Source organism: Pteropus alecto, unplaced genomic scaffold (genome assembly GCF_000325575.1).
Source record: "Pteropus alecto unplaced genomic scaffold, ASM32557v1 scaffold110, whole genome shotgun sequence".
Taxonomy (NCBI): Eukaryota; Metazoa; Chordata; class Mammalia; order Chiroptera; family Pteropodidae; genus Pteropus; species Pteropus alecto.
This window is the reverse complement of record NW_006431920.1, coordinates 1,503,091-1,514,967: the sequence shown is the minus strand read 5'-3', so window position 1 is coordinate 1,514,967 and position 11,877 is coordinate 1,503,091. Positions and strand designations below refer to the sequence as shown.

Here is an 11,877-nt window from a genome sequence, read left to right as displayed (position 1 = left end):
GCAGGTGGTGGGTGTCTGGGCTGTTCCCACTTTTTGGCTGTCACGCGTCATGCCGCTCCGAGCATCTGCACACGGGTCTTTGTGTGGACACGATCACCTGTCTCCTGGCTGCGTGTCTAGGGGTGAACTGCTGGGTCCTAGCCGGCTCTCCCAGCAGCCACATTCCCTCAAGGCCCCTCTTCCTCTTCAGCTTCATTGAGAATTCTAGTACCTCGAGTCCTCAGTCCTCTTCTGAACACACTTCTTCCCATCAGATGCGGCTGGCTCTCCCTAACTGCCCGAAGCCTGCCAGGTGACAGATTCCACGTGCGCGTTGTACGTTGAGTGGTGGGAAGTTGTAGGTATTTAGTTTCTACTATTTGCCAATGAAGATTTCTTGGTCTGACTCTGCACTGAAAAGAATTATAAGTCATCTCCAAGAGTTATTACTTCCTCAGATTATCTGAACATTTTTGCTTGTTTATAAAGAAAACATAGCGTGATATTGACCGTATTTGGAAAATTTTTAGACATTCAACGGTTACAGTTAAGTGACAGAGATAAGCTACGGTGAGAAAATACTTCTGCCTAGTAACGCAGATATCCGCTGCCAATGTTTTCATTTCCTCTAAACAGTCATTTAAGCTTTCTGTTCTGGAACGGGCTTCATGTTTCTGCAGTATTCCAGGGTCTGTACAAATAACGTAGAAAGCAGCCAGGCTGACCAGAAAGGCACAGTCTTCGTTGTATTCTCATCAGTGGCTCTGGTCTGGTGGCGCAGGGCTCCAAAACAGCACGGGCAGATCCCATCCAGGTGGCCGTGTTTCCGTGACAGCCTCGTCGCGAGGAGATGCACAGCGGTGCTTGCTCCGTGGCGCTTGGGTTTGCAGAGATGCAGATGACTTCTCGTGGTGATACCACACGTGTCTTATGAGTTCTTAAGGCTGGCATGATGACAAACACACGACACATTCCGATGAGGCGTCGGATTTTGTAAGATTTTCTACCTGGACATACAATTGTATTACCCAGGTCGCTGAATTATTCTTAGAGATCCGAATCAAAATGATGTCGAGCTGGACTTTTTGTTTTTCTTGTTTTTTTTTTATTTTTACACAACTCAAAGTACCTAAGCTGGATTCTAATAGACTAGAGTTTAGTAAAAATCTGTCGGTGAACCCTTCCTACGGCTATTTCCTGGGCATAGCAGACCAAAAGCTATGAATAAATAGTGATTAAATATTTGAAGTAATACTCTGCTAATTTTAACTATCGAAAAGGAAACCTCCAAAGTAGGAGGCCTCCTTGCCACCTTCTCTTCCTTCAAACGCTCATCATGGTCGTGGAAGGTGAGGAGTGTATCGTTGTCGTTTCAGTTGTGTGGGTCCAAGAGCAGACCACTCCTCCGGGCCAGTGTCTTCCGTGCACTGTCTTTTCTGACACGCTGGGTACGCTTCAATGGAGAGTTTCTCGCCAGCTTTAATTCACTGCAGACCGTTTCACCCTAGGCGTCCGCTGCAGACAGCCATGATTCAAGACGGCCTCATCTTCTGGCTGGTCGATATTCTGAAAGACCCCGACTGCCTGTCTGACTACACGCTGGAGTACTCGGCGGCTTTGCTCATGAACCTCTGCCTCCGGAGTGCAGGTCTCACAGCCTCCTGTCCCCGTGTCCCCTCCCTTGGGTGCAGGAGAAGGGACAAGGTCCCGACCTCGAATCTGGGTTACCCATGATGAGCCTGAAGGGGCTCACCTTTCGTTTCCTTTGTAGAAAAAGCATTTGCAGCCAGGTAGAAAGCTGTCGAATCCCTGAAACCAAAATACCATCCCGGACTCGGGAAGACTGTTTGCTGTAGATGTATGTAGCACCTGCATTAAGAGGAAATTAAATTAGTTTCCGATTTTTTTTTCATCTTCATTGCATTCTTCAAAAATGGGAAGTTTAGAATTCCGATCACTTTCATTTGAAGACAGAGAGGTATATTCCCGAGACTTTAGAGGCTTACGTTGGTGGCAGGGCAGGGAGATGGACCCGTGCTGCCTGCCCTTCCTTGGTCACCGTTGTTTCTCCACTGACCCCCGGAGGTGGACAGCACAAGTCATTTGTGAACTTGGTCAGTGGAGGCAGTGATTTTAGCTTGCCTACAGGTTCTGTCCCATTTAAACGACATGGTACCTGGGATAGGAGAAGTTTCTTTAGAGGAAGTGCCAAGTCCAGCCCGCGCCTGACCGCAGTCCAAGCAGCCCCAGTGCTGGGAGGACGTTGCCTGGGTAAATCGCTCAGGGGTGTTTGTTATCACCCTCGGATGCTTTGCAATCTGAAGCACTGTGTGTTGTTGACTGAGTAAATGACTACTGCAATCTTCTTTTTAAAAAAATAGCCTGTGCAAAACGGCCTAGCTGTAAAATAATTGTTAGATTACAATCAGCTTTTCCTGTTATCATCAGTTTATTTGCACTGAGTGTTATAAGGATGTTTCGATTGCTGAAAATACCTGTGTGATTTTGACGATGTTGGTCTGGGCACCTGAGAGGCAGAACGCTGCTCTGTGATTCATTGTGCTCTCACTGTGATGAACAGCTCTGTGCTCTGCCTGAATAATAATAGCCGCCACCATTTACTGGGCCCTTGGAGTGTGCCAACCTATACCGAGTGATTTATTTCTCCATCACCCTTTGAGGTAGATACAGATAATCTCCAGGGAATCCCAGAGGAAGAAAATGGGGCCCAGATTGCTTACGCATCTCACTTAAGGTCACGTAGCTCATAAGCAGGGGAGCCCAGATTTGTATTCAAGTCGGCCTGACTTGGAACTGTGTCGTTGAGTTTAGACATGTCATGTCATGTTTTTTTTTTTTTTCTTAAGGGAAGAACGTGTGTGCCAAGGCAGCCGGCCTCGTGCTGAAGGTCCTTTCAGATCTGCTGGGCCATGAAAACCATGAGGTACTCAGCCAGCGCCGCTGGCCCGGGCTGGGGCGGGGCCGGGAGTTCGTGCGCCCTCCCTCCGGGTGTCCGGGTGTTCCCGTTAGCTGGTCAGAGCTTTCTCATCTCCGAACTCCAGCGTGTGGAAGCAGAAAGCCATCGCCCCACTGCGCACTCCCTGGCACGCTGCCAGCGCTGCCCCTCCCAGCCCGTTACCTTTCCTCCCTGTCACCTCTCATTCCTCCCTCCGCGTCGACACGCCTCTGTCGTGTTTCATGTGTGTCCGTGGACATGCGCACAGTCTGAACACGTGCTCGTCGCTGTGTCTGTGCGTTTAATCCGTATAACTAGTATTGCACTCTAGAGCTCATTCCATTTCTTCCTTCTTTCAAAGCGTTTCAGGACCTTTCCCCAAGGCTTTATATGCACTTAGTCCCTGAGCTCTCGCTGCGTCCAAACAGCCCCCTGTTCCTGGCCTTCCCTCTGCTGCCCTGGGGCTGTCCACTTTGGCTGCCTCCAGCTCTGCTGCCACGGTGGTCCTCGGCGACATCTCCGCACTTCCTGGGTGTGTTGACACTTGTCACGGCCGGATCACCCCGTACTTCAGTCTCGGGGCAGAGTCCTGGAAAATGTCCACCAGAATGGCTGTTCCAGCTTCTGCAGGCACGGGTGTCCTCCCCAGTGGTCGTGTAATTTTCTGAGTTGTTTAGCTTACGGGTCTCAAGTCTTTTTTAAATGAAAGAGGTCTGGATAAACTAACAAAACTAATAAACAATATGATATGTTGCTCACCCGCTTCCTACAAATGCCTCTGCACAAACTGTGGCATCACTTTGCTCCTGAAGTCAAAGCCTCCACAAAATCTGACCCCTTTGCCCGATCAGCTGCAGGGGTGTCTTCGCAGGGCAGGACCGGGCACCGCTGGGCCAAGCAAAGCTCTCGGTTTCCACGCGTCTGTTCCAGTTTCAGACAGACACCCCCGTGCTGTTCATTTCTTCCGCATCGTGCTTTCCTGGCACCCTACCCTCTGAGCGACATGGGCCGCTTTAGCAAGCGGAGGTTTGGCAGCGGTCACAGAGTGCCGTGCCTTTTGTATTTTAAAACCAGGCAGCGCTTAACTACTTACTTCTAGACCTGAACGAAGTCTATTCATTCAGCTGCAGCCTGTGGGGCATGCATTCCTCTCTAAAAGGAAACGCTGGTTTCCAGTGTGGGAACCAGAATGGACCAGAGGGTTCAGATCCTGCCATTAGCCGTTCAGCCCTTGCATTTGCTTTGAAAAAGAGCTGGAAATTCTACCTGTATGTGTTTTAGAGCCTACAAATGTGTTTGCTACACAAATAAATGCTACACGCATGTATTCTATACCAGACAGTTGTGCTCTTGAAAGACAAAGTGTAGAAGCCATAACGGGAAGACGCACGTATTTGATGATACGAACATTAAGTTTTTTTTGTATGGAAAAAGATGCCATAACCAAAGTCAAAATTTTGATAGCCCGAATATGTGAAGAACGCTTATAAATTAGTAAAAGTCAAAACAAAAAAGCAAAGAGAGAAAAGGGGTAAAGGATACATGTAAACAGGCAAGTTATAGAATAGTAAGTCTTGATGGCCTAAAAACACGAAAAGATGTTTTGTTTCTCTCGTAGTCCGGAAAACGAAAATAAAAACGACTCTAAGATGCCCTTTTTTGCCCATTCGCTTGGAAAAAATGAAAAGTGATAAAGTTCAGCTCTTGAGTGTCGAGCACCCGCACGCACCACATCCCGTGCGGGCCTGCTGTTGGGGTTGCCTGTGTGAGGCCAACATGGATCCTGTCCTTGAAGAGGTCATCATGGGGAGGGCATAGATATAAATTCAAAACTGTGCCGAATGGAGGGCTGCCCAGGCGCAGAGCAGAGCTCTCTGTCGGTTCAGGAGAGGCTCCCTCCCTGAACCTGCACGGAGCTCTAGATCCTAGCTCACCAGGTGGACGCTGCCAGGACCAGGGCCACGGCGCGTCACGCTGTGGCGTGGGGTGTCCCTGCAGTGTGAGCTCCACGGTGGCGGGGACGGAGGAGCGGAGGGAAGCGATAGAAGCCAAACCCCGAGGGGTCCTGCACGCTGTGCTAAGGGGGAAGGACTGTCCAGGCGGACTCCACAGACAGTGTCCGAGGCAGGCAGTGGCCTCACTTGGCCCATGTCGTGGAATTTTGGCCATGATATGAGGCTTGGGTTCAAGGCTGGGACATCAAAGGCTGGGACTCATTTGGAGATGCGATGTAGCCTAGGTCTTGGCCATGTTGGCCTCACACAGGCAACCCCAACAGCAGGCCCGCACGGGATGTGGTACGTGCGGGTGCTCGACACGCGCTCAAGAGCTGAACTTTATCACTTTTCATTTTTTCCAAGTGAATGGGCAAAAAAGGGCATCTTAGAGAGAAGGGTTCCTGTCTCCACCAAGACTCCACCAAGGAGAGGAAAAGGAGAGCAGCAAAAAAGGGCATCTTAGAGAGAAGGGTTCCTGTCACCAAGACTCCACCAAGGAGAGGAAAAGGAGAGCGGCTCTGTGATGGCTCCGGAGCGCCTGGCCCGAGTGATCAGGGCGGCGTGAATTAGGCCATGAGACGCAGCAGGAGTGAGCTCTGCGAGGGAGCGGTGAATTTGGTTCCGAACTCCTCGTCATAGCTGTCACTGGGACGTGCAGGTGGAGATGCCTGGCATTCAGAGAGCTGTGAGGACGGTGACACTCTATCCTCATTAGCCGGTGTTCTCAAGAGCGTTTGATAACGGAGTTGTATAGTATTTGAGAACTTGCAAATGACCATGTTTTCTCCCTTGAATCTAAAGATACAGCCGTACGTGAACGGAGCGCTGTACAGCATCCTCTCCATCCCATCCATCCGTGAGGAGGCGAGAGCAATGGTAAGAAGCGCACCTGACGCGTGCGTCAGCCTCTGTCCCTGCCGCAGAGCAGAGCCGCGAGAGCGCGCGCTCCCCAGCCCGGGCTCCGGGCAGGGGCTTGCTCGGAGCTCGCGAACCCCCTGAAATTACAGGCCAAATACGTGTTTGCAATTTTCTGATGAGAATCTGGTTCTCAAGGGATCCCTAGCTCCTCAGTGATTACAAATCAGTTTTAGAAAGTTCCCAGCAGGTTTATTTTTGGAAAGTTGTAGACATTCTTTTCTTTTTTTCTTTTATTTTTTTAAATGACTCACTTAAATTTGGGATTTGGAGAATGCTTATGGATTTCATAGTAGCAGAAACTTAGCAGGAAAATGATGGAATGGAGGAAATCATCACTTAAATTCACCTCCGGGATTCCTGGAGGAATTGTGGCAGCAGTGAGAACTGGTACAATCAAAACACTGCAGACATTTTGGTAGCGACCCAATGGAACGGAAAAGCTGGTGAAAGCGATACTACCAGCTGTTCTTGGTGTGCTTGCCAAGTAGTGAATTCAGAATCTAATGTGCTTACGTCAGTGCTTGTGTGGGACGCATGAAACAGCACTCAGGTGATTCGTGTTCTCTTCTGAGGCGACAGCTGTTTCCAGATCTTGTTAGCAAAACCACTGGAGTTTGTCCTTTTTCCTTACACCATGTGAAACTAGTACGCGTATTAAATGCTGCGATGAAACCATTAAATATGTTTCCAGAGGGTAGATTCAGTTCGAGGCCAACAAACCGTGCTCTTCCACTTCGTTTTGCTTGCTTAGAAAAATTGCTAAATCTTCTAACGGGTCATGTAAATCATCAGTCCCCAACCTCTTTGGCACCAAGGACCGGTGCTCCTATGAGAACCTAACGCCTGAGGATCTGAGGCGGAGCTGAGGCGGTGATGCTGGCGCTGGGGAGCGGATGCAGACACAGACGGAGCTTCGCTCACTCGCCTGCCGCTCAGCTCCTGCTGTGCAGCCCGGTTCCTAACGGCACAGACTGGTACCGACCTGCTGTGCAGCCCAGTTCCTAACAGGGCACAGACCGGTACCGGTCTGTGGCCAGGGGTTGGGGACCCCTGATCTAAATTACTTCATCGGTTATGCCAGAGGTAAAAACTCATCTATGAATCATTCTGTGTGGTCACAGTAAATAATGGGACTTAAGTGTCCACTGCTTTTAAATTTTTTTTAAGAATTGCTTTCTCAACAGAACAAGGGAAAATAAACTTGATTAAATTCTGCGTTGCAGTCATTCGGGTGAAAGAGAGGAATTGCCAACTAAGCAGAGCACAAGGAACAAAACATGTTGTATGCTGAAGGGAAGGGAGGAAGAGAGCCGGCATGGAATCAGAATCACAAAGCAGCGTAGAGGAGGGACCTCGAGGGCAACGAGGGAGAGCGGGCGAGGGAATGGCAGTGGAAGGACAGGGCCCGAGGAGGGAGACTCGCCGTTCAGGGCGAGAGAGAAGAGGGTCCTTAGAAACCATCCGGGCCGGGGAGAGAGGAGGCGGAAGGAAGGGACAGAGCTTCAGGGACCTTTGAGACCCTATCCAGAGGTCACATGGGTGCAACTGTAGTCCCCGCAGGGGAAGGAGAGAGAATGGGGCAGGAGAAATGGGTGTCTAGGAAATCCCCAAACGTTCGGAAATTGAAGTATGGACACTCGTACGAGTTGTCTATTGCTGCATAACAAATTACCCCAAAGCTAAGTGGCTTTAGTTTTTTTTTATTACCGCTCAGTCTCTGTGGGGCAGAAGTTTGAGAGCAGATTAGTGGGATGGGCCTGGCTAAGGATCTGTCCTTAGGTTTCGGTCAGGAGTTCAGCCAGGACAGTCAAAGCTTGACTGGGGCTGGAGAACCCACACGCGGCTGTTGGCTGGGGACCCCATATCCCTGCCACATGGGCCTCTCCTTCGCATGTCTCTCGACACGGCAACTGGCGTCCCCCTGCGTGAGTGACCCAGAAGGACAGAGAGTGAGCAAGACAGAAGCCACAGGGTTTCCATAGCCTGCTCTCAGACGTGAGGTACCGTCGCTCTTACCCTGCTGTTTACACACACCAGCTCTGGTGCAGTGTGGGAGGGGATGACTTAAGAGCCCAAATCCAGGAGGCAGGGGTCCCTGGGGGCCGTCTCAGAGGCTGGCCGCCATACACCTCTGGTCACCTATAGATCTGGGAAGAAGTCACCAGAGGAATAGGGGCTTTCGACACACATTGCAAATATTTTCTGTTTTTCATTTGTCTTTTAATTACAGAGTTTTTGGTCATACGTCAGGTTTAATCATAGTTGAATCTGTTCATTTTTTTCTTTATAGTCTCTAGACAGCCTCTGAATTATTGAAGTATTGACTTAAGAAGAAAACTCGGAGCACTTAGATAAGGGTCTAAGCGGCATCAGCTTCCCTCTGGCTTTTTAACAGGCTTTAAAGTCATCACCCCGTTAGCCTGAGCGGAGGAAGCTCTGGGACAGGCCACTTAAGTGGTTGCCTATTTGACGATTTAGAAGAGAGGCCTCTAAGGGAGGCGATGGCCAGGGTTTTCCACAGCCCCGAGACTTCCCACATTTCACTCTTATCCTTGAGGAAAGTTTTAGATTGATAAAGGAATTACATTCTTTTTGCCCATAACGGTGATAAAGAAAATCAGATAATGAGGAAAACATCTCATCATCTCACCATCGTAATGTCCGCTGGTGCCGGTGCTGGGGGAGTGGTGGCCAAGCGGATGTTCCCAGACCTGCCGGTGTTTGCAGGCTGTGTCGGCACAGACCTTCTGGGGAACAGCTTGGCAGTTTATGTGAGAAACTACTAAAACATCCATTGTTTGGATTCATTTATTTTTCTCTGGTCATTGATGCAAATAAGAGATCTACCAGGAAGATGCTCAATTCAACATTTTTATAACGGTGAAAAACTGGAAGAAACATGATTTCTAGTAATAGAGAAATTGCTAATAAAATTATAGCTCTTTTGCTCAAAAAATTAACAGCTATTGAGGATGATAATTGGGAAAAGCAGAATGAGGCAGTATGGAAATCTTTTATTGTATAATGAGAGATAAAAGCAGAATATGACGTTATAAGAACTCTGTTTTTGCAACTGTATAAAACATTTGTGTACTTGTGGAGAATGACAAATACATAAAAATTTTATTAGTGGCACATTCTATTATGGTGGTCTTAAAAATAATAGCAAAAAAAAAAAAAAAGCAGGAGAAAAAGAGAAATCAGTGTCCTGAGGCCCATTTGAACTTGAAGAGACTGCCAGGGTCTGGGGCTGGAGAGCAGGTCAGATGGTAGGCCACCCTGAGGCCCACACTCCAAAGCCACCTGTGCCAGGGTTGGAGTAAGTGTGGCAATGGAGCTTAGTTCCCCCGGGATCTAAGCCCGGCTGGACATGCTGACCCGGGCTGGGGCAGACCACATGCTCGTCACTTGTGAAGGCTCTGGGTTGCCAGGGAGCTGGGTTAGAAGCCACAGAGCCAGGAGGAACGGCCACACTCCCTAGGGCCACTCCAGTGATACCACCACTGCAGCTTGCACCATGACCCCCCCCCACCAGGCCCACAGCTCACACCTACAGTACCAGAACAAGGACCACCACCCACCTGCCAGAAAGGCATTTGTTCCCCAGTGTGCTGGGTTCTTCACAGTACCCACTGCGAAGTCAGTCTCTCGTGGGTGTATTCGATGAGCAGAATCCAGGCCACGTGCCTGGGGAATTTATTATTAAGAAACTTCCTCCGAATAATCCTCCTAATTACAGAGAAGGAAATTGTGATCCCCCCCGTCCCCGACCACCACCAAGTAACAACCAAGCTAGAGCTGTACCAAAGAGAGCGAATGAAAATGAAAAGCTCTTTCAGTATATGAGCAGATAATCGTTTGCAGGAGTAACGTCTGGGAAGAGCACAGAGAGCCTGATGAATGATTTGTCTCGCTCCACTGGTGAGAATGTCGAGGACAGTGGCACCGATGGGCTAGTGGCGATCCTGACCTTCCGCGTTTTAGGGTTTATCACGCTGCCTTCACTTGATGTGTTCCTCTTCCTCTGGCCCTTCCCGTGGGCAGTGACAGAGAGTGGGGATGTCAGTTTATGAGATACAGTGATGTAAAGTCAACTCTCCTGACAGTGAAGGGCCTGACTCTTTGGTAAGACAATCCCAGGCTTCTGGTCCCACAGGAGCCCGACGCGCCCTCCTTTAAATGCGCATCCCCGGCCTTTCCCCTTCCCCACCACGCCTTCCTGTCTCTGCCTCCTGGTTAAGTGTTAGGTTCTCTAAGGTTCTGTCCTCACCTGTCACTAGGGAACCTTGTTTACTTCCTTGTCTTCAGCTACCAGACCTCGCTTCTGAGCCGCAAACCACTTCCAGGTACAACAAGCGCAACCTCAACCATTTACTGAGCATCCGTGTGCCGGCCGTTGACCTAGCTGCAGTTTTTAGGTGTAATTTACACGCAGTGAAATGCATTGGCCCTACAAGTTCAGTTTAATGCATTTGACAAATGTATACATCTACAAAACCAACACCCAGTTATAGACTTTATTTTTTTTAATCTCTTTTTTTTAATTCCAGTTGTCATCATCGTTTTGTAGTTGAGGAAATCAGCTGGGAGAGGTTAAATAATTTGACCAGAGTCACACGGTTAATTCACAGGGGAGCTAGAATTACAGTCCAGACTTAACCTTTCCAGAAGGTGATGCTCTGCTTTAGGTGATGGAAACTCACCACGTTCAAAACTGCATTTCTTTAAATCAGTTTCAGAGCTATTGATTCCAACTTGGCCTTCATGAAAAAGGAACGTATTGGCTCATATAATTGGAAAGTCCAGGCATCGACTTCAGGCACACCTCGGTCAGGGTTCACATGTCACTACATCCGTTTCTTGGCCGGCACCTGTGGATTCTGCTGCTGCTTTTTGGATTCATTATTAGATAACGCTTTTCCTTCATGGTGGCAAGAAGGCCTCCTCACCTCCAGCCATACATATGCATTCAAACCCTGCAAGGAAAGAGGAAGAGGGGACCTCGACATTCCCCTGGAATTCTGTTAGTCAGTATTGAAAATTACGATGTCGGTATTTTATAAGGAAGTCAGTAATGTACAGTGTAGTGACTTTATGGTTCTTTGATAGAAATAGAATGATGACTGTTTGAACTGAGATTTTATTTCCTCATTTACTTCTCTGAACATATGGTTTTACTTTTCAAAGGCCACATTTGGCCCTAAAATCCAGAAGGCAGTGTAGAAATTTAGGGAAAACACAGCAGAGAAATCACCCCCCACACCGCACCAAAAAAAAAAAATCATATTGCCAAAACTGCTCATCGATGCAGAGAAGAACTCTACCATGTAACGGGAATGCTTATTAAAATTTTGTAAGTTTTTTCCTAAATACGTTATAATTAGTTCAGATAATAAAGAAGAAAATTTCACTGTGAATTATAAAGCGAACAAAAGGAATGTTTAGTACTGAGCCGAGGGATTTTTATCGTGCATGTATAAGAAAGTATTTTGGAGGGATTAGCTGAAAGCACCCCACTGAACTGTTGTTGGCTCCCCCCAAAAACACTGAAGTATTAACTGCTACTCTCTCTGTCCCTCTAGGGAATGGAAGACATCCTTCGCTGCTTCATCAAAGAAGGCAACGCCGAAACAGTCCGCCAGATTGAATTTATCATCAAGCAGCTGAATTCAGGTTCGTGCGATGCAGGAATCTATGGTCTATCTTTTGACTCTTTCACACATGCCAGAAAGACACGTGGGCTTTCGTAGAGGGGATTGTCATCTCTTGGCATTCGTTCCAGAGGCCCAAGTGAACCCGTAGACAGAGGCTCAACCAGGCAGTTAAGGCCAGATCATCCCGAGATCGACAATCTCTCATCACGCTTTGGGCTTCTAGTCAGCAAAAAGAATTCAAAGGCAGTTACAGAAGCCCTCCTCCAACGCGAGCTCCCTTTACACGGCTTCCCGCTCCTAATCTCCCGCCTCAGAAGAATGTCCTAGGTCAGATAAGGGGGACAGGCCCGCCGTTCTAGCACCGCTGTAAACA

At 48.5% G+C, this 11,877-nt stretch overlaps 1 protein-coding gene across 8 annotated transcripts in view; it reads left to right on the top strand.

Moving 5' to 3' along the window:
• ARMC9 (armadillo repeat containing 9) overlaps positions 1–11,877 on the top strand; it is a 122,408-nt gene that overhangs the window by 62,222 nt on the left and 48,309 nt on the right. For all 8 annotated transcript variants that reach the window (XM_025043209.1, XM_025043210.1, XM_025043211.1 and 5 more), the window contains exons 14-17: positions 1,488–1,627; positions 2,847–2,923; positions 5,734–5,808; positions 11,433–11,523. In XM_025043209.1, the coding sequence (XP_024898977.1) occupies positions 1,488–1,627; positions 2,847–2,923; positions 5,734–5,808; positions 11,433–11,523 (383 nt within the window). The remainder of the gene's footprint in view (positions 1–1,487; positions 1,628–2,846; positions 2,924–5,733; positions 5,809–11,432; positions 11,524–11,877) is intronic.